The 21,736-nt window shown below is 57.2% G+C and overlaps 2 protein-coding genes across 2 annotated transcripts; both read left to right on the top strand.

The window, feature by feature from the left end:
- Positions 1-631: 631 nt before the first annotated feature.
- KCNK16 (potassium two pore domain channel subfamily K member 16) lies at positions 632-7,071 on the top strand (the record flags this gene model as incomplete). Its single annotated transcript, XM_082638749.1, has 5 exons — positions 632-844; positions 4,263-4,377; positions 5,403-5,569; positions 6,377-6,542; positions 6,854-7,071. 5 exons carry the CDS (start codon positions 632-634, stop codon positions 7,069-7,071), a joined length of 879 nt encoding a protein of 292 aa, XP_082494875.1.
- A 1,858-nt stretch (positions 7,072-8,929) lies between these two features.
- KCNK17 (potassium two pore domain channel subfamily K member 17) lies at positions 8,930-21,504 on the top strand (the record flags this gene model as incomplete). The annotated part of the gene is made up of 5 exons (XM_082638525.1): positions 8,930-9,202; positions 12,382-12,496; positions 15,309-15,469; positions 15,938-16,112; positions 20,762-21,504. 5 exons carry the CDS (start codon positions 8,930-8,932, stop codon positions 21,067-21,069), a joined length of 1,032 nt encoding a protein of 343 aa, XP_082494651.1. The 3' UTR covers positions 21,070-21,504.
- Between the last annotated feature and the right edge of the window lie 232 nt (positions 21,505-21,736).

The following is a 21,736-nucleotide window of genomic DNA, read 5'->3' as shown; positions in this document are numbered from 1 at the left end:
TAAAGCAAGTGCATCCAATTGATTAGGAGCATCAACCCTCAGACTTCCTGATCCAGACTGTCACTTGTATGTTTGCTTTGCCCCAATTTGTTACCCAGTTCCCTCATCCCCAGGTTCCCCCAGTAGGCGGGTCCATCCTTCTAGCTCCACTTCATAGCCAAGGCAACTGAGTACAAGGTTTATTCACACCCATTCTGATTTCTTCCCAGCACCTAAGCCTGGGGGCTTGAAGCTATCATGGGTAAGAAGCTGGGGGCTGCCAAGGGGCCCTGGGTAGAGTGAAGGGGGGCATCTGATTTGGCTCCAAAGCGCCCATCCAACTTGGAGGCAGAAGGTGAGACACGATGGCCTCAGGAGGACCATTAGGTCTCTGAAGGGGTCCCTGCCCCTGACTTGCTGCTCTCCATGGAAAAAAAAAAAAAAAGGCTGGGCGGGGGGTGGCAGGACTGTTTGCACTCACGGTACTTAGTGCAGCCAAGCTGAGCTGCACTGTTCAAACAGACTCCCCAGCCTCTGGACACCTGTGCCGAGGAGGGCGAGGCAGGCAGGAGGCTGGGCACAGGTCCCCGGGCGCTTCCCACCTCTGAACCCACAGCCAGCCCCACGGCCCTGGCAGAGTCCTGGGCACGCCATGCCCCGCACCAGGCTCTGCAGCTGCTGGGGTGGCCAGGTGCTGCCCCTGCTGCTGGCCTATGTCTGCTACCTGCTGCTCGGTGCCACCATCTTCCAGCTGCTGGAGAAACAGGCGGAGGCTCAGTCCAGGGACCAGTTTCAGTTCGAGAAGCTGCGCTTCTTGGAGAACTACACCTGCCTGGACCAGCAGGCCGTGGAGCAGTTTGTGCAGGTGAAGGGAAGATGCTGGTGTGGGCTGGTGGGCAGAAAAGGGGTCTCGTTGCAGGTCCAGAGCCATCACTTATGGCTGAGGCCCTGTTTGGAAGCAGAGTGTGGTGGGAACAGAGAGCCAGATGAGACCTAGTGCCGGATTCTGGCCCTAGATCTACAACCGGATTGCTGTGTGACATTGGGCAAGTCACTTAACCTCTCTGGTCCTCTTCTAGGAGAGAAGAACAATCTTATATGCTGCAGACATTTGACAGCTGATTAAAAGCGCTTTCTAAGCTGCCACTTGCTGCATAAATGTGAACTGTGTGTCAGTGCTATCAACGCTGCACACATTTCTGCCCCGCACACCCTACAGCTTCCCCTTCCCCGACTCCGGGGCTGCTGCACCCTCTGCCCTCTCCCCCGCTCACACCACTGTGCTGACCACACTTGAGCTGGAGACACAGATAAAGGTCAGGAGCAGCCGCCACGTCTGCCGTGGAGCCAGGCTTGATGAGCAGCAACGGGGGTGACTGAGCTACGGCGCCCCCCGGGCCTCTCTCTGGTGGCAGAGCTGGTCACCCCTGCTCGGGCCCCTCTGTACAAACTCTGGGGCCCCAGCACCCTCTCTCCCAGAAACCAGGCAAAACCAGGGTGTTGTGAGGGGAAGGTGAATGCACTGGAGACCAGGGGGTTGAGTGCTCCCACCCACCGCAAAGGAACTAGCCAGCTGCGGAATCATCACAATAGCTGGCGTGTATTGAGTATTTGCGACGTGCCCAAAACAGCAGGGAGCAGGGTCATCACGTTGGGGTCAGACCAGTCCTGATCCATCACGGGCGGCCCAGTGTTTTACATGTGTTTCCTCATAATTACAGCACCTATCTCTACCACTGTCTCTAGTTTGTAGGTGGGAACTGGGGAACAGAGAGGTCGAGTACGTTGGCCAAAGCTACACAGTTAGTGGTAAAGGCAGAATTCGCACCCAAGCTTGGCTGCTCTTCAACACAAAAATTAGCATAAGTGCAGGGGGCAGGATACCGCCTAGAGCAGCAGTTCTCAAAGTGTGGTCCCTGGACCAGCAGCATCAGGACCATCTGGGAACTGGTTACAAATGCCACCGATCACTCCCCACCGCAGACCTACTGAATCAGGAACTCAGGGGTGGGGGCAACAGGCTGTGTGTTAACAAGCCCTTCAGGTCACACTGATGCCCCCTGAAGATGGAGAACAGCTGGCCTAGGAGATGAGAAGTGGCCTGGCCTAGGAGAAGAGAGAACGCTCCGGAGCTGTGAGAGGCCTGTCCAGGCCCTTTCTCCCAGGAAATGAGGCTTCCGGCCTCTGGCTTCACTCCCTTGCTCCCCAGCAGCACAGGGCTGGGACCACAGCACCCCTATCGGGGCTGGGAAGGATTCAGGAGCCTCCCAAGACCCAGGGGGTAAAAGGCAGAGGCCCTGGAGGCCCTGCACCCACCTCCACACTCAGCCCCAGGTTAGAGGCGAAACCCAGGAGCCAGAGAGCGGCGGAAGGATTCATAGCTGGGGCCTAATTAGAGACACAGGCTGGACTGCAGCCCCGAGGGAGGTGCCACTGATTAACAACCCCCAGGCCTCCCCAGAGGTCCTCAGCCCCCTTGGGAGGGACCCTCACTTGCCAGGGTATGTCTAGCTGAGAGGCAGAAGAATGCTAGGATAAGATTCCCAGAGGGGAATTCCCTGTCGGTCCAGTGCTTAGGACATGCGCTTCCACTTCAGCGAGTATGGGTTCCATCCTGGACCAGGGAACCAGGGAACTAAGATCTCGCAAGCCGCGCGGCGTGGCCAAAAAAAGGAAAAAAAAGAAAGATTCCCAAAGAGCACAGATTACAGTCGCCCCTCAGTATCTGCGCGGGATTGCTTCCTGGAGCCCCGTGGATGCTCAAGTACCTGACAGCCAGCCAGCTGTATCCGTGGATGTGAACCTCACAGGTGTGGACCCCATGGATATGGAGGGCCAGCTGTACTGTTCAGATGACAAGAAGGAAAAAAGCTATAAACAGTAGTAAAAACAGTATTGAAGCCTGACACCATGAGGAAACAAGGCCTTGCCCAAGGTCCCGGGACTCACATCTGCCTTTCTCACCACGTGCAGATTCTTAGAGAAGAATGGATGGTCCACATTGGGCGCCCCACGCCCAGTGTCCTCGCCGACATCACAGCCCCTCCTGGGCAGAATGGAGACCCTCAGGCTGGAGTATGGGACAGCTGGGTCTAGGGCAAGTGCTGCTCCCACGTGCGAGGGTCTCTGGGGAACGGGTGTGTTCTGGAATGTTCAGTCCTGGCCTCTCTGGGTGTGTGGGAAAGAGAGGGAGGCTGAAGTTCACATGGGAAGAGGCCAGTTCTGCCAAAGTGAGGAGAAGCAGACAGCCTGTGTCAGGACATCCAGACTGGCCTGGCCCTCAGGGGCCATCCCACCCCGGCAGAGTTCACTCACCCAGCCAGTGGGGAAACGGTTCCCACAGGAACTAGAAGCTGGAGCTTTCCCTCCCCCACTGCCTCCTTCCTGCCTTTAGGGCTCTACCAGGTGGTGAGGCTGCACTGCTGCCCTGGGACAATTCACAGTGACAGGGGAGGAGGATGGGGAACAGATGGGCGAGGGAGTCCAGCCCACCTCCAAGAGGGCTGGGCCCGGGGACAGAGGGGCTTAGGCTTGAGCCTGTGGGGTGCTGGTTCTGTAAACAGCAGCATGCACACACATGCAACATACAGCACCCATGCACACGCCACATGTATACAACACACCATACATATACACCACCAACACACACACACACACACACACACACACACACACACACACACACACACACACACACACACACGAGGACCTTTGCCCTGGCCTCTGATGGAATTTCTCAGGCAGGCCTGGGCTGGGACTCACTAGGGGGCAGCAAAGAGCAAGGCTGACAGCTCACCTGGAAGCTCAGAGAGCGCCGGGTACTCTGTCCGGAATCATCAGCCCCATGGGAGGGCAGCCCCATGGCTTTCCCGTGGTCCCGAACCTCAAGTTCCCAAGTAAGCCCTTCCAGGAACATCCCACTTGAAATTTTCCCATTGTTCTGACCACCCATGGAGTCTCACCCTCTTGGCTGTAGGTGGCATCTCCCACCTGCACCCCACTCTGTAAGCACCCTCTGCCTCCTTAGGCCCCTTCCCCTCCACCAGCCACACTGACAGCCCATCTCACTCAGCCCTGGCCAGTGGAGCAGGCAGTGAATTTGGACTTCAGTGACCTTGGGCAAGTCAGCCACTCTGAGCCTTAGTTTCCTCTTCCATGAAATGGGAATGTGAGTAAGAACGTCACCAGGTGAGACAACACGGAAGCACCCTGCAGAGAGCTTGGCCACCAGTCGGTGCTGTCAGCTCCCCTCATCCTCCCACCCCATGCCACCCCCCCAACAGGTCATCATGGAAGCCTGGGTGAAGGGCGTGAACCCCAAAGGCAACTCCACCAACCCCAGCAACTGGGACTTCGGCAGCAGTTTCTTCTTTGCAGGCACGGTCGTCACCACCATAGGTAAAGGGTCAGGGTGGAGAAGGGCACCCCCAATGCCCCTGCTGAAGTTTGGGTTCCCCAAAAGCAGGTGCTGAGACTAGGATGTGGTTTATCTAGGAGACGATTCCGGGAAGCAGGACAAGTGGGAAATTGAGACAGGAAAAGGCAATGAAATGTGTAATAATGAGCAGGGGACTGGTTAGGGCGACTGGGTTCACCAGTGCTGGAGACCCTCTGAGAAGCTAAGGAGAGCCCTGCCAGGGGAGAGGAAGCAGGCGTATTTATCTACCAACTCCTGCCCCTGCTGGTTGAGGGCTGATCCCGGATGTATTAATTTTCCGGTATTTTGGACCTGCCCAAAGGTCTCTCAGGTAGAGAGAAACAGGGACTTGGCGTAGGGAGTCCTCTGCGTGTACTGTCCACCCAGCTGCAGGTGCTATCCCAGTGTTCCAAGGGGACAGGGCATGGTCAAGCATCTGCTCTATCCCCTCAGCCAGAAAAACCACACCACCTCCCACAAGGAAACCCCAGACCCCACTAACCCTGGTCTCCATATCCATTCAATTAAGTCCAGTTCCACACACCTTCCTTGAACTCAGGTGACATTCAAAGCAGATAGAGTGGAGGTAGGAGAGTATGAACTTGGATCAGACCCAAGCTTGGCTCTCAAGGATCTTCTGAACAACTAAAGAAGGATAAGATAAGCACACCAAAAACAAGAGCACAGGGCAAAGTAGAATATTAGGTAAGAATGACACAAAGCACTGTGGGAGATCACACCTAGTAGGGAGGAAGAGAGTGGCAGTCAGGAGGGCTTCCTGGAGGCAGTGTCTTTGGAGATGGGCCTTCAAAGACAAGCAGGATTCTTACAAATAGAGATCATTCTAGAAGAGGTTGAGAAGGGGTGTTCACGGGAACAGAGGGGTTTCCCCTCACCACGCCCCGACCCCCAGTGGTGGTGGGAAACCAACCTCTGCCCGAGTCTGTCAGGGAGGCAGTTCTGAACTCTTCCTTCCCCATATTTGCACACCCTCCTCCCCCTGCAGGGTACGGGAACCTGGCGCCCAGCACGGAGGCAGGCCAGGTCTTCTGTGTCTTCTACGCTCTGGTGGGCATCCCACTTAACGTGGTCTTCCTCAACCACCTGGGCACAGGGCTGCATGCCCACCTGACCACACTGGAGAGGTGGGAGGACCAGCCCAGGCGCTCCCAGGTAGGGCCCCTCCCTCCCCACAGCCCCGCTGGGACAGAGTCTGTTGCAGGTGGAGTCCTCCAGAAGCTGACACTGAGACAAGAGTTTAGCTAGCATGGTATTAGGAGTCAACACCTATGGAAGAAAAGCACTGGGCAGAAGGAGAAATTAAATTGTGTTGCAGGCTGGACAAAGCCTTGGTCCACCCCTCGAGGAGCTCGGTGCCGGCCGCCCCAGCTGTCCCGCAGTGGGCGCTGACGTGGCCAGGACTCTGCCCTGGCCTCAGTCAGGCACTGGGCCAGACTGAAATACACCCTGAGGGAGCTTCCGGCTGGAGGCCACCTGCCAGTGGCTTGGCAAGGTCTTCTTTGAAGGGGGATCTATCTAGGCAGCACAGAACTCCAAAATCAAACTCCACGCCACCCTGAACACCTCCAGTGCCCACCTGTCATCTGGCCCCTTGCAAAGCTAGGCACGCTAAGAAAGCAGGGGTGCAGAGGAATCTGGGACAGTTCAATGACCATCCTCCGTCCCAGATCTGAGTTCCCTGGGGGCCTGTACATGTGGACCCCACACCTGAAGGAGCCTCCAACTTGACCCACCGACACAATCCCTCTGACCGAATCTTTCCCTGGCCTGGGCAAGATAACACACACAGAGATACAACCCCCATCCCAGAGGTCTGCAGGGCAGGACAGGGCAGGGACCTGGCTATGGCCCAGCCCACTTCCTAATTTGCCCCAGAACCCCCCACCCCCACCCCCACCCCCGCAATTTACAATCCTGGGTCTTCCAAGTGGACTCAGAGGCAGACTCCTCCCCTTCCAGCTACTGCAGACCCTGGGCCTGGCCTTGTTCCTGGCCCTGGGGACACTGCTCGTTCTCATCTTCCCGCCCATGGTCTTCAGCCACGTGGAGGGCTGGAGCTTCAGCGAGGGCTTCTACTTCGCCTTCATCACCCTCAGCACCATCGGCTTCGGGGACTATGTCGTCGGTGAGAAACAGGCAGTCACAGATCTTGGGGTGGGGGCCACTGGGGTTCAGGGGATGGGGAGGTGTCCGCAGGGGGTAATTACTGAGGACCAGAGAGCCCCTGGTTATTCAGTGAGACAAATACTTTGTGAGGCTGCTGTGAATTCTCACAACATCCTCAGAAATTGCTGGTCTAGGACCCATCACCCTTTCCCCCAGGGACCTCCACTGCTGATCCTTGTTATTGGGAGGCTGGTGGGAGCCCCTATGGAACTTGGGGGATGGCTGTGCCCTCAGACCTCTGGCATTTATCATGTCCCCCTTCCCTGCCAGGCACGGACCCCAGCAAGCATTACATCTCTGTGTACCGGAGCCTGGCAGCCATCTGGATCCTCCTGGGCCTGGCATGGCTGGCACTGGTCCTCCCACTGGGCCCCCTGCTTCTGCACAGGTGCTCCCAGCTCTGGCTGCTCAGCAGAGGCCTCAAGGAAAGGGGAGCCCCCGAGACTAATGGGCTCCCTAGACCTCAGAAGATTCCCATCTCTGCATGAGGCCCCCCAGTGGCCACAGAAGCCCCTCCCAGCATTCCCAGTCACCCCATATGCCCCCTGGATTTCCTGCCACACCTCCTCCTCTGCCAACCCACTCACTTCCCAGCCAGAGCTGGTCTCAGGGGCTCTCCGGACAGAGGAAGGAGACAGGAGCGTCCAAGAAAGTAACAGAAAGGAGAGGTAGAGACAGGATGGGAGACAGATGTGTGCGGTGCAAGATGTGCGCAGTTGTCCCAATGCCCCTCCCTCAAAAGTGACCCGAAAAAGTTGAATTTAGACATGGATCATTGTGGCCAAATCTCCATCGCCCTCCCTGCGTCATCCTCCCAGGAGACCTCATTCAGGACAGCAAACACAGGGCGACTTTATTTGTGCCTCATTTGATACGTGCACGGTGTGCTGTCAGGCCCCCACTGTGTGTCAGGCACTGGGCCAGGCTCTGGGGCAACAACAGTGAATGTTCCTGCCCTCCAGATGGAAGGACTAGACAAGCAGAGAGGCAACCCTGACCCAGTGGCCAAAACCCCATGATGAGGGGCAGACCTGGGTATGACGAGCGCCCATGGGACCAGCTGGCAGGGAGGGTCGAGGATGGGAGAGGGCCAGGCAGGGACTTTGGAGCCATCTTCATGCAAATAGGATGCCTGCCCTCAGGAAGCTGCCAGCCGGAGGGGTAGGCAAGCTGCCTCTAAGCCTGCCAGTTCCCCTTGCCTACAGGTCTAGAGTTGTCCGTGAACAAGGCTTGGGCACGCTTGGGTGTCCCGCCCACTTTCCTGGGCAAGGCCTCCTTTGAACCCCTCAGGGCACACCTTGACCTCATCACCCCTTCTGGGCTCTTAAGAGCCTTTCCAAACACTCCCTGGGAAAACACCAGCCAGCTGATCCCAGGAGATTTCCAGGAAATGACCTGCGTGGAGGCCCAGCATCCCTTGGGAATACCCTGTGCAGCCTGGCCTCGCTCCTGCCAGACTGTGACATCTCTGGTCAGAAGGAAAGGAGAGATTTACACCAGTCCATCTCAAGGCCCAGCTTCGCCAAGGACTGCAAACCTCTCTCAGCAGGACAGACCCTTAAGTGGCTGGGGACCTCTGGACAGGACTGAGGCAAGGCTGTGAAGCAGAGGAGGCTCCGATGGGACACCTAGGGAAGGATCTACAGCAGCAAGAGACCCAGGTTACACACAGGACTTCCTAAGACAGAGGAGAGGCCTGAGAAACTGAGAACCCCCAGGACTCTTTACATACAACCCCCCGGACCCTTCCTCCAACCTGGGTGGAGAAGGGAGTGAGGGGGCCTCTTCAGAAGCAGGGAATGGACAAGTCCACTGGTCAAGGCCCCTCTTGCCTCCCAAGTTCATGGGCAAGTGGTGATTGGCTGGAGCCCCTCATCTTCGGGCACATAAAGGAAAGGATGGTGATGGGAGAGACCTAGGGAGGACCCAACAGGCAGCAAGTCTGTTGCAATAGTCCCAGGGCCCCAGGACAATAAACTTCGCTTGCACTTTCTCTTCACCCTGCGTGCGGTCTGCAAGAGTCCCTCCCACCGTTTGCTACAGGACGCTGGGAGGCTCTGGGCCCCTTCTCTCCCAGCGCCTGCGGTCACCCGGCAGCCCTCCCCTTCTCCCAGAGCTAGGCCTGCCTGGGGGTGGGCACTCCACACACATTCGAGGCGGGGCCAGATGCCCACAGCTGGGCCCCATTTTGTCCCTGGGATTGGATCCCGGTGGGGGTGGGGCAGGGCTGTCCCATTCCCCAGCACGCCTCCTCTGCTGAGAAAACTGGGCACAGGCAGGCGTTGGCTAAAGAAGGGACCAGCCCAGTTCCTTCCTAGCCCTTCCTTTCCGCCTCAGTCCTGGTCCATGGCTCCCGGCTCCGGCCTCCCTGCCTCTCCCGCTCAGTGCAGGCGGAGAGCACGGGAGGCGCCCGAGGGCAGGGTCTGGGGCTGCGCGATGCCGGGCACAGTGCTCCTGCTGCTTGCCTACCTGACTTACCTGGCACTGGGCAGCGGCGTGTTCTGGCTGCTGGAGAGCCCCACGGCGCACGATTCCAGCAAGAGATTCCAGCAAGACAAGTGGGCACTGCTGCGGAACTTCACCTGTCTGGATGACCCGGCGCTGGACTCGCTGATCCGGGTCAGGGGCGAGCGGGGCGGCCCGGGCGCGTGGTGGGGCGTACGGGGGTGGCTGGCGCAGCGGAGCGCGGGGTGCACAGGCATGCGGCGAGAGGGCACGCACCGGCTCCGGTCAGGGCAAAGCCGGGAGCACTTCTCCAAAAGAAAGTGGAGGGCACGGACGCGGGGACGACCGGAGGCGCGCGTTGCCGAGTAGGGACCCCAGAACTGGGCTGGACCCCGATGGAAAGAGCCCAGCTCCGGCGAGAGCAACGCTCAGCGCGGCGCCCTGAGTCCCCGGTTCGGGGCGAGAGGGCGTGACCCTCCCTGTCCAGAGAGTTGTGTGGCGCACACACCCAAATCTGAGGACGAGGACGAAAAGGGGCGCGCTAACGGGGTCCAGAGCTGGCGGGCGGGGCCGACCGGGTACGGGCGGCGTAGGGACAGAGCGCGCTGGCCGGCTTGGGAGGTGGCAGGAGGGGTCGACCTGGGACCGCGCGGCGCTGTGGCGACGTCGGACCGCGGGCCAAGGGCGAAAAGGCACCCTTGGCCCCTTCCACCGGAGACCCAGGTGCAAAGCTGAGAATTGGGGGCGAGGACGGCAGAGAGCGCTGGGCGTTGTCTAAGGATGAGCAAGCCCGACAGCACCACCGTTGGACTCTGGAAGGAAAGGGGTGCAGGGCGCGCTTGTTTCCCACCCACACCCCCGCACCGTGGCTAAGTGGAATGGGACCAAGGTGCATGTGCCAGGGTCCGGGGACTCGAAATGCGCAGACCCGGGTCCGAGAGAAAGAGCACAGCAGACACAGGGGCGTTCCGCGGCTGAACCCGGTTTTCTCCGAGTCTTAGGGCTGGGGGTTGGGGGGCGGTGGATGCGCCACCCCAACCGCGGAGGCCCGGAGGGGCTGGAGGGGGCTGCGGGTGGGAGGATGCAGAGGTCACAGAGGACAGAGACTGCTGAGGGGGGCGGGGAGACCCATCGGGGCCCGGGGAGGAGGGCAGGCAGGAGAGGGTTCTTCCGGGCAGGGCCTCACAGATGGACAGAGGTCTCCTTCAACTCTGGGCAGGCGACGAGGGACCCGGCGCTGCTTGGATTTGGCGGAAGCATCAACGTCCCGGACCGTGGCTTGGTCAGCGGGTGCAGACAGCTGCGCCCCTAGCCCGACGTCCCCACCCTGCAGTCCCGGTGCCTCCTCTGGCGAGGAGGGCAAGGCCTGTGTGCCAGAGTCACCAACCCAAAGCTAGTCCCCAGAAGGTAGCAGGGAAGTGTGTCGGGTGGGAAGGGACCGGGGCACTGGATTGGAGGTAGAGTCCTGAGCCCTGGGACTGGGCCGCTGTGGCCGGGCCTGGAGCTGGACAGGGAAAGGACTATCTCTGTTAAGAATCTGATGTGACACCTCCACCCGCTACATCTCAACTTCTGCAAATACAGCCCGACTGCCTAGTCCTGGGGGCTGTGTGACACGCCCCTTGAAAAGGTGGTGAACTTCAATTACCAGCAGCCTGGGCCCAAGGAACGTGACAATGATGGCAACGGGAATGACAGTAAATGCTTCTGTGTGGCACTTACTGTGTGTCAGGCACTGTTCCTACTGTATTAACTCGGTTCATCCCCACCTACCTCACAGGTAGGTGCCATTATTATCATCCCCATTTTACAGATGGAGAAACTGAGGCTCAGAGAGGTTAAATACAAATGCACAGGTTCATAGCCAGGGCACTGGGGTTGTCAAGCATGAGTACTGCCTCAGTACAGATCTGTGTAGGTGGGTGTTTCCCAAGGATCCCTGGGGGGCTCTCATCTCTTCCTCTCCACGCCCTCCTGCTCCACCCCCACCTCACCTCTTTCCTCAACCCCCTGTGGATTCAACCATCCCCAAGAATAGGGATGTGGTATCTCCAACCCAGATCTACCCCCTGAGTGCAGACATGTAAGTGCAACTTCCTGCGGCCCTCAAATTCCCACAGGGTCAAGAGCAAGCAGTTCTCCTCCTCCCAGCCCTGTTCCTCCACCTGTTCTAAATCTCTGTCCTTGGCCTCACCTCCACACACCTTCACAGAGTTCTTAGATGCTTCTCTCACTACCCACACCAAATAAGGCCAGAGCCCTGGGCTTCTGAATATCTTCTCTCTGTGCCTCCTGGACCACTCTGTGCCAGGATGCAGCCCAGGCCCTCTCCATCACTCATCCCTGCAGGACTCTCTCCCCTTCCCATCTGCCAGCATCTTCTATGCTGCCAGTTGCCACAGAGCACACATACCTGAGCTTGCCTCCCCTTTGCTCAGTGACCGTGGGAGAGGCCTGCCACTCCATCCCTGGCATGGCAGAGCCAAGCATGGCCTGGCTGCCAGCTACCTGTCAGTCTCCCTATTCTACATCCCAGACCCAGTCCTCCCTCCCAGCCTTTGCTCCTGCGGCCCCATTTACCTAAACGTCCTCCCACCAGGAACAGTCCTATACGACCCTCAAGGAAGGCCCAACTAAAACATCACCCCCTCCATGAAGCCTTGTGCCCCTACCGCCATCAGAAGGCACACTTTCCCTATCTGTATTCCAACAGCATTATATTTGTAGTAGTGGCCATGATAGCAACTGCTAACCTTTCCCATGCTCCATGTTCCAGACTGTTCTAAGTCTTTACACCTAATACCTCATTTAACCCTCAACGACTCTATGCAGTGGGTGCGATTAGTACTCCCATTTTACAGAGAAGGGGACTGAGGAACAGAGAAGTCGGCTATCTTAGCCGGGATCATGCAGCTGCGCTGCCTGTGTGCCTAAAGCTGCATGGACTGCCCTGTATCAAAGTTAGTTAAGTTTTTGGCTCTGTCCTGCTGAAGACTGAGGTCATGTCTCCTTTATCTTCAGCTCCCCTAATACACCACATGCTGGGACAGACCAGGGCTTGTTGCAAGAACAGGAGTGAGCAGGGGAGAGAACAAATGGGCTTCCTCCAGCCAGTGAGATATCCTGGGCTGACCTGGGTTCTGGGGTGAAGAGAGGGGAAGGAGCTGTCCCCATGGTCCCTGCCCCTGGGGAGCCCCTGGTTGGAGGGAAAGAGCCTCCTAGCACCGGACAGGCTGGGATCATTGTCACGAGTGTGTGTGTGTGTGTGTGTGTGTGTGTGTGTGTGTGTGTGTTTGGGTGCAGGGGCCCCATCGCCCCACAGAGCCTGGTGGTCACTACATCCTCTCCCCCAGGGCGTCATCCGAGCCTACCAAACTGGGGACATCGTCCTTGCCAACACCACCAGCATGGGGCGCTGGGAGTTTGTGGGCTCCTTCTTTTTCTCCGTGTCCACCATCACCACCATCGGTAAGAGCAGGATGGGGCCAGGGAGGGGGTGCTGGGGAGGGCGGCCTCCCCTGAGGGGCAGGGCACCAGTTACTTTCGGAGGGCTTACTAGGGCCTCCTGGCTCTGAGCGTAAACAGACGCAGCAGCGTGGGCACCGCCAGGGAGCAGAACCTTGGGCTCACTGAAGATGTGCTGAATCGGCTTCTGCATTGCACCCAGGTCCCCAGGAGGTTTGTGAAATGCTGCTCTGGGGACTTCTGCCTCACACAGCCTTTCAGGGCCCCCCGGGTAACAATAAAGACGCTGCTGAGCACTGTAAGTGTCCTGGTCTGCTCAGCCAAGCCCACCCAGCACTCAGCCTGGGATAGGGAGTGGTGAAGGCAGAGGGGAGGTAATGGAAAGTTGGGGAGGAAGGAGGAGCAGAAATCCAAAAAGAGCCTTTTGACCCCCTTGTTCACAGCCTTGGGGAAGGTGGTCCTTCCCACCTCTCCACAGCTCACTGAGGCACCCCCTCACCCCATCACCATCCTCTCCAACGCCTTTCCTCCCTCATGCACCTGGACCCCTGGGCTAGATCTCCCTCCCCCATCTCTAGGCCTGTCCTCAGGAGAGCAGAGGTGGAACTTGTCCTGGGTGGGTGCCTGGGGACTGTTGTTTGGGGAAGAAGAGTGGCTTAGATCCCTCCGGCTCTGACACCCAGGAAATAACTCCAGAGGGGCTGCCCCATCACCCTGCCTGGGCACCCTGCCTGGGTGCCCGGCCCGAGCGCCTGCATGACACCAGACTCACCACCAGGTGGCGGGCGGACATCACTGGTGGCTACCACCTCCAGCCAGCTCCACTCCCCAGGAAACTCCCAGTCACTGTCCTCCCCAGAGTGGAGCCAGGCAGAGGCACCCAGAGGACTCTCCCTGTGGCTTTAAATAATACTTCTTGGAAGCAGATCTCAGGCTGCCCGGGGGCTTGGGCAGTCCTCCACCTTGAAGCAAGCATGCTTGGGAGGCTCCTCGACTCCATGGGCCCTGTGCCCCGGAAGGTTGGGGCAGCATGGTGTTTATTCACCCTTACACCCCCGGGTCTAGTACAAGGTCCGGCATGCAGTGGGTGCTCAACAAATGCTGACATAACAAATTCCAAATATACCCATTCTACCACCATTTATTGAGCTCCAGAGCAGGAGGGGATGTTGATGCACAGTCACTGTGGGCCATGTCTCCCAGATGTGCAGCGGTCTCTCATCTCTGAACCCCACACCTCCTACACCCTCTGCCCTGGGCCCGTGACTTTGGCCCACCTAATTCAGAGTTTCGCAGCCTCCCTCTTCCCAGCTCTACCATTCCCAATGTGGACTTTGTCCCTGTCTCTTCTCTCCACTCAGTGCTGCCCTAAAGCTGTCTGGGCCGGCTCTGAGGGGAAGGAGGGCTGGGGAAGGGGTCTCCACCTTACCCCACACACCTGGTCTGCATACCAAGCCCTGTAAGGAGCACTTTTAATTTTTTTTTTTTTTTTTTTTTTTTTTTTTTTTGTGGTACACGGGCCTCTCACTGTTGTGGCCTCTCCCATCGCGGAGCACAGGCTCCGGATGCGCAGGCTCAGCGGCCATGGCTCACGGGCCCAGCCACTTCGCGGCATGTGGGATCCTCCCGGACCGGGGCATGAACCCGTGTCCCCTGCATCGGCAGGCGGACTCTCAACCACTGCGCCACCAGGGAAGCCCCAAGAAGCACTTTTATACTTGAGATCTCATTTTGTCCATATGGTCCAACCTCCAAGGATAAGGCTCCTTCTTCTCCTCACGGATGAGGAAGCTGAGGCAAAGAATTTGCACAACTTCCTCAAGATCATGTAGCCACAGGGTTGGAGTTCAAAACCCAGCTGGGGGCCATCCTTGCCCTTTCCAACAGCACCTACCCTTAGGGTGGGAATTCTAAACAGCAGGAAAAAAGAGCCATTCAGAGGTGGACAATAGGGAAGTTCATGATTCCGATTCCGACCACACACACACTCACACGGACACACACACACACACACACACACGGAGAAAATGCAGAGAAAGGAGGGGGAGAGGGGAGATGGGAGACCGGTACATGTGGAACAATTCACAAGGGAAGGAAGGGGTCCTGAGAGGTGCAGCAGCGGGCTGCCTCCTTGGCACCCCTGTTACCCTGGGACCAGCACCCTGGAAGGGCTGTACTTTCCAAGCCCTAGAATGAAACAGGGTCTGACAGGCACACAGATACTTCTGGGCCAGCAGGATGGGCCTGAGCCCTGAAATCATTTATCATCTATAAAACCCATCACCAACTTGCTCATGTATTCACTCAGCTACCCATCCATTCATTCAACAAAAAGACTGAGTACCTAGTATGGTCCAGAGAGTTCTAGGTGCTGGAGATACAGTGATGAGCAAAGCTGGCAAGTCCCTGCTGCCCATGGGGGGCTGATATCCCATTGTGAGGGAATGCATGAGAAACTAACAGATCTATCCTGAAGGAAGTGGCTGGAGGCTCTGCAGGCTCCCACACCCCTCTCCCGCATCCCTCTGCCCACCCAGAGAGAGAGGAAACGAAGTGAGGACAGACGGGGTTCTCACGCTTCTGTGGTGTGTACTCATGCACACAGCACCCCCTAGAGATTCGGTTTTCCAATCTGTCAATCTGGGCATAATCTGCATTGGGAAGGGTGGCTGAGGCTGGACTGAGGGAGCACGTAGAGCGCCCTGCATGAGGAGGGAAGGCCATGATACATACCAGCTGCCATGTCCGTAGTGGGTTAGGAACGGGGGCCCCTGAAGATGGAAAGGCCTCCTGAAGTGTCCCCCTCTGGCCTCAGGCTATGGCAACCTGAGCCCCCGCACGATGGGCGCCCGCCTCTTCTGCATCTTCTTTGCTCTCGTGGGGATTCCGCTCAACCTCGTGGTGCTCAACCGACTGGGGTATCTCATGCAGCAGGGGGTGCACAGCTGCACCCGCAAGCTGGGGGTCACCTGGAAGGTGAGGGGGTTGCAGGAACAGGGGCGAAGGACGGGTCACTTCTAGAATGGGGGGCTGTGGTGGGAATCGGGGCCATGGATGGCCAGGTTGTCACTACCCGGAGGGAGAGTCTCTGGTAGAAAATGATGCCCGTGGTGGGTAAAAGGGTTCACTGATGGGAACAAGGGATCCTTCTGGGAATTGGGGTTACTGGTGGGAGTGTGGTGGGGTTGGGGTCACTGCCCAGAACGGGGGTCTTCAGTAATAAAGGGGCATCAGTGGGGAGACACAGTGGGACCTGGAGCTAGCCAAGGCCTTGTCCAGGAGCCTGGAGAACTCACACCAGGTGCAGAGGCCCCAAAGGCAGCCCCCTTCTTACGAGGGTAGCGCTCACCCTGCCGTCAGCTCGGTACCCCCCAGGCTGTCTGCCCCCGGACCCTTGCCCTGAGCAGAGGCCTCATGGGGGCTGGGCGCTACATGCACCCTCAGGACCCGGCCAAGGCCCAGTGGCTGGTGGGCTCCAGCGCCCTCCTGTCCGGCCTCCTGCTTTTCCTGCTGCTGCCCCCGCTGCTTTTCTCCCACATGGAGGGCTGGAGCTACGTGGAGGGCTTCTACTTCTCCTTCATCACCCTCAGCACCGTGGGCTTCGGCGACTACGTGATTGGTGAGAACCCCCAGCGGGAGGCGGGAGGGACTCCCTCCACTCATCAGCCCATAGTCCGTGTCCCTGGGCACCTGCTGCATGCCAGGCCCTGTAAGGGTTTAGGGGCCCAAAGTCCAGAGGACACAGGCTTTGGCAGGTTCAATTTGCCTTTTGTGGTGTGATAGGGCTAAGGTCACCCAGCTAAAAAGTGACAACTGGAGTTTGAACCCTGTGCCTTAGGCTGTAAGCCACACTTCTGGCCATCCTGAAAAGCCTGAGAATTCCACAGGCTCACCTATTATTCTTAAAGCTCATCAGATTAAAGGGGGGCCCTGAGTTCTCTCCCCCATCCATCGTGGTCCCAGGGTCTCTCCTCCCCACTTCACCCTGCCCCACGAAATGCCCCTGGGTTCAGGGCCACGAAGCCCACATCACAGCCCAGGGGGTCTGGCAGGAGAGTCTGGGAGAATCAGAAAATCCCAGCCTCCCCTAACCCCCAAACAACTGGTCTCCAAACTTGGTCAGTAAGAAAGGGCTGTGTGGTCCAGAGGGTCCAAGGTGGGGTTTAATCGGTGGTCATCCCCCAGCGTGGGCAAGTCAAGGGCCCCCGGAAGCGACTTGTCCTTGCATAAAAAAGCTGTGGCAGTTGCCCAGCAGGTGGCAACAGAGGGACATTCTGCGGGGCGCAGGGGTGGCTGGACCCCCAGCTCAGCCCCGTCCCCCTTCACTCCCCGCCCCTAAAAGGGTCACCAAATGAACAGCGGCCACTGGCCGCAAGGGGCTCTGTGCCCTCCTTCAGAAACAATCAGGACCCAGCCTGGAATATTGAAATGAGGTCCTACCAAAGTAACAAACAGCTAGCGCATTAAGCAACCAAGAGTGATGATTGTCACCACGTTTTACTGAGGAGAAGGACGAAGCTCACAGAGGCCAAGGCGTTTGCCTGAGATCACACAGCTAGTGGGGGATGACTTCTGATCTGACTCCAGAACTCTTAACCCTTTCCAGATGGCCTCACATATCCCCTCTCTGGGCCTCAGTGTTCCTGTCTATAAAATGAGGGGCTGGGCTAGGTGAGGGCTAAGACTCCTCAGTGCTTTCTGGCCTGTGTGCAAAGTCCCCTTCCCTAAACCTCTCCTTCCCCAGGAAGCAAAGTCCGGTGTCAGGGGTGTCATGCTGCCCCTTGCTGATATCCTCTGTCCTGGAAGGGAGGCTGTTGCTCTGGAAGAGAACCTTTGGGACAGTTTCCTCCAAGTGTGTCATGCTATCACTCCTACCCTCAGAGAGGAGAGATGTATCTGAGGAGAGCTGAGCCCACCGTCCCCAAGGGCCACATCTGCCCACCTCAGAGCTCGGAGGTTGAGGTTTGGATATGCCCTCTCCTCTCTGTTCCCACTGCTGTTTCCCTAGTCTAGGCAGGGCTGTTGCATATGGCTGGTTGTGCAGGTTGGGCACTGCACAACCCTAACGGGTTGCCGTTCACACAGAGCACGATGAGGATGGCACCCGTGGACTGGTACAGCCTCTGTCCTTGTCCTCCCTTGGCTCTTATGACCTTTAAAATGACAAGTGCTCTCATGTCACCTGCCCAGCTCCTCTGAAAACCTTCAGTGCTTTCCTGCAACAGCTGGCCCCCTCCACTGACTGCCCCCCGCCTTACCGCAGGGCTCAAAGGATGAAACTCAGGATGTGTCCCCAGTGTTAGTCCTAAACCCACAAGTCCTTGTTCTCTGAGGGTGCCCAGTGCAAGGAGTGGGGGAGGAGAAGAGGGAAGGGGACCCCCAACTGCAGTCTCTTTGTGCCCACAGATCACTAGGGCTCCTAAAAGTTGGTCCTAGATGGGAATAGCTGACAACAGGCTCCCCTAGAAGCTTGCCTGGAGGAACCTTTGTGGGGTTACTGAGGACACAACTCTGTGAGTATGTCCAGAGGCCCCACAGCCCCCTGAGGGAAGGCAGGGCAGGGGGAGGAGGGGGCGGGCCTCTCTAGACATGGGCAACCTGGAAATGTGAGGCAAGGCCTCTGCCACCACCGGGGCGGGGCAGGGGGAGGGGGCGGCAGAGACATCCACACAGCTGCAGGCGTGAGGAGGGCTGATCAGGGTCCCTGCTACCCCGTGAGCCACCCCGTGGGGACTGGCAGGGCAGGGAGGCTGGTGTATGAGGCGCAGGGCCCCCAGAGTCCCCCTCCACCAAAAACTCTGACTGAGAAGGCCTGGTATGAACCTACGAGGGCCCTTTAAGTCCAGAGGGACTGCCGGGCAGCCCACTCCCACTGAGTGGCAACAGGCAGAACTGTCCCCTTCACCACATCTCCAGAGATGTGCTACTCACACTTTTCCCTCTGCAGCCATCTCAGTGTCTCGTGACAAGTGACCACACGTACCCTCACTTGCCGTCTGTAGATCACACAGCCCTGGGTTGAGGCTGTTATGGCTGGGCTGGTCAGAAGAGTATTTCATGGTTGCCCACGTCCAGCGTAGAAGGGGAGAGCTCAGCGTGGAGAGGGAGGCAGGGTCTGGTCACATAGAGGGCCTCACAGGCCGAGTCACGGATTTTGGACTCTGTCCTAAGACTAAAGGAAAGCACTTATGGTTTTCAGAGGAGCTGGGCAGGTGACATGATAACACTTGTCATTTTTAAAGGTCATAAGAGTCAAGGGGGGCCAATGACAGAAGCTGGAACAGTCCATGGGTGCCATCCTCATCATGCTCTGTGTGAATGGCAACCATTTAGGGTTGTGCAGTGCCCAACCTGTACAACCAGCCCCCGACTGCCTCATCTACAGACCCAGAGAGGGGAAGGAAGTTGATTAAGGCAGGCAAGCCAAGGACAGGTCTAGGATAGACTCCCAAGCCAGGGCTCCTCATACACATATGTTCTAGGATCTTCCATAGCTCAGAGGGGACAACCCACCCTCACTTCTTCCCCATGTCTCTCAGCCTTCCTTGTCCTCCAGGGATAGGATGAAACCCCTTTCTTGGATGGGAATGCTGAGGTCCACCACCTGGACTCTGGGCGTCCACTGTCCTGTGTCAGCAGCCACAGGGTGTGTTGTCTTCACAGTCGCTCCTCTTGGCCCCAATGCCGTGGCCAGGACAGTCCCCAGGTCCCAGCCGCCTGCTCCTCCCTAGCTCACAGCCTCCGCTTCCCCCAATTTCATTTGCAATTCCGTTGAGCGCCTTGCCAGCTGCCAGGTCTCCTGCCACTTATGATTTTGGCTAAAAAAAAATGAAATAAGAGGGGAGAAGAACACCTCCTCCCCTCCGTTGCCAGAAGCAAGTGGAGCTGACGGGCAGCCGGGGCAGAGAACTGGCTCACGGCTGATCTCATTTGGGACCGCCAGCGGAATGGTGGCCCTGTAACCCAATCAGCCTAATCCAATCCCAGCTCCTGCCAGGTGGTGATGTCAGGCCCAGGGCTGTGGGCTCATCCCCGAGCTGGGGCCCAGGAGAGGGGCTCGGGCTGGGGAAGACAGGGAAAAGAGGTTGTGTTGGGGCCAGCAGGACAGGATAGGGGGTGGACAGAGGGGTGGGTGGTACAGGGAGTTGAGACAGAAGACAATGTCAAGGAAATAAGAGGCCAGATCTCTGCCCTTTGAACAATCCTGATCTGATAAGATAGAGCCTCCAGCACAGAGGGAAGAACTAAGTGATGGCGTAGGCCCTTGATACAGCTTATCTAAGCCTCCACCCTTCCCCTCCCTCACTCATTCCTTATCCAGTCCTGACTGTGTTGGGGCACAGTGTGGGGATCCAAAGGCGAGGAAAGCAATCACCTGACTATAGGTCTTACGTGCCAGACACCACCCTGAGCACTTTATGATATGAACCCATATGATAGTCGCAACAGTCCTAGAAGGTGGACACTCTTGTTGTCTCCATTTTATAGATGAGGAAGCTGAGGCCCGGAGAGGGTAAGTAACATACAGACTGCGGGAGACAGGGGCCCAGTCTAGTCTCTGGAGAGTAAAGTCTGAGCTGAGATCTGAAGGGAGAGGAAATGAAGAGCGTTCTGAGCTGAGAGGACAGCAAGTGCAAAGGCCCAGGGGCAGGAAAGATGATAGATGGAGAAACGGGGGAAAGACCAGAGTGGCTAGAGCACAGCACTCAAGGGGGAGAGGCATGCAAAGCGAGGCTGGAGAAGCAGATGGAGGGCATTGGGATGAGAATGTAGGATGAGAATGTTCTTCCTAAAGCTCCTGGAAAGCTCCCTTCCTTCAGACATGAGAAAACCAAACACAAAAACAGGCCAACCACAGAGCAGGCATTAGAATCTCTTGGAGGGTTTGTCAAAACACAGATTGCTGGGCCCACCCCCAGAGTTTCTGATTCAGTAGGTCTGGAGTGGAATCCAGTCATTCACATTTTTCACAGACTCTCAGGGGATGCTGATGCTGCTGGTCCAGGGACCCCACTTTGGGGACCACTGGGACAGAGCACAGAGTCCTTCAGAAAGACAAAGAGGAATCTTAGCTTCCAAACCCTAGGAGTTAATCCAGGCAGGCTTCCTAGAATCCAAGGGAGGTGACCACAAGACCAGCAATCTCAACCGGGTCTGGACTTCCCACATTCTGCTCAGACACATCAAGCCATGTATGTCTGTTTCTGTTTTGGGAACATGGCCCTGACTTTCCCAGGCCTCTGTCCTCTGACCTTGCTTCTCCCCCAGGGATGAACCCCTCCCGGAATTACCCTCTGTGGTACAAGAACACAGTGTCTCTGTGGATCCTCTTTGGGATGGCATGGCTGGCCTTGATCATCAAACTGATCCTCTCCCTGCTGGAGGCTCCACGAGGAACGTATCCCTGCTACTGCCGCAGCTCTAAGGGGAGCTTCAAGCCCCAAAGCTGGAGGCAGGGCCTGGATGGGGAGACAGAGCCCGACCCCCCACAGCCAGGCTGCTATCTGGAGGGACCTGTAATCATGAATCGCCCAGAACCCTCTGTTCAAGTCTCATGCTGTGAAAAGGACAGCTAGCTCTATTCTATTTGTTCCACCTTCTTCTTCAGCAGCAAGATCCCTGATTTTAAGCTTGGCGTAAGACCACCCAAACTAAAGTCTACATTTTTTGGTCTTCCCTTAAAGCTAAGTGCAGCTATGATTAAATTTTGCCCAACAGGATACACAGAGAAGTATTCTGTGTGACTTATTGCGGATGTGACTTTCAGTGTGTGGGGGATGCTCCTCTTTACCATGTCCTTCTAGCTGGCTGCAATGCTGATACGGTGGCTGGAGCTCTGGCAGCCATGTTGCACCATGAGGTAGAGGCGATGTTTGAGATTGGTGACACAATAAGATAGAAAGAGCCTGGATTCCTGATGTTTGCAGAGCCACCATAACAAACTTGGACTGAATACCACCAGACTTATTTATGTAAGAGAGAAATAAATGTCGATCTTATTTAAAATGCTATTAATTGGGTTTTTCTGTCACTCATAACCAAATCTAATTCCAATTCCGGATGACACACGCACCAGAGACAAAGGCAGCTTCTGAGACTGAAGTATACATAAAGAGAAATCACTCCCTCCCCAGGTGAGTTTGCCCAGGACTGGTGGAGGGAACAGACTGAGGGCCGCACTGCAGGCCCCCACAACCCCAGAGACCTTCCAGGTAAACTCACTAAAGATTTGCTGATAACTCT

The sequence above is a fragment of the Mesoplodon mirus genome (assembly GCF_964341445.2).
Source record: "Mesoplodon mirus genome assembly, chromosome: 12".
In the NCBI taxonomy this organism is placed as follows: Eukaryota; Metazoa; Chordata; class Mammalia; order Artiodactyla; family Ziphiidae; genus Mesoplodon; species Mesoplodon mirus.
The sequence above is the reverse complement of the archived record's forward strand: the minus strand, read 5'-3'. Positions and strand labels throughout refer to the sequence as shown.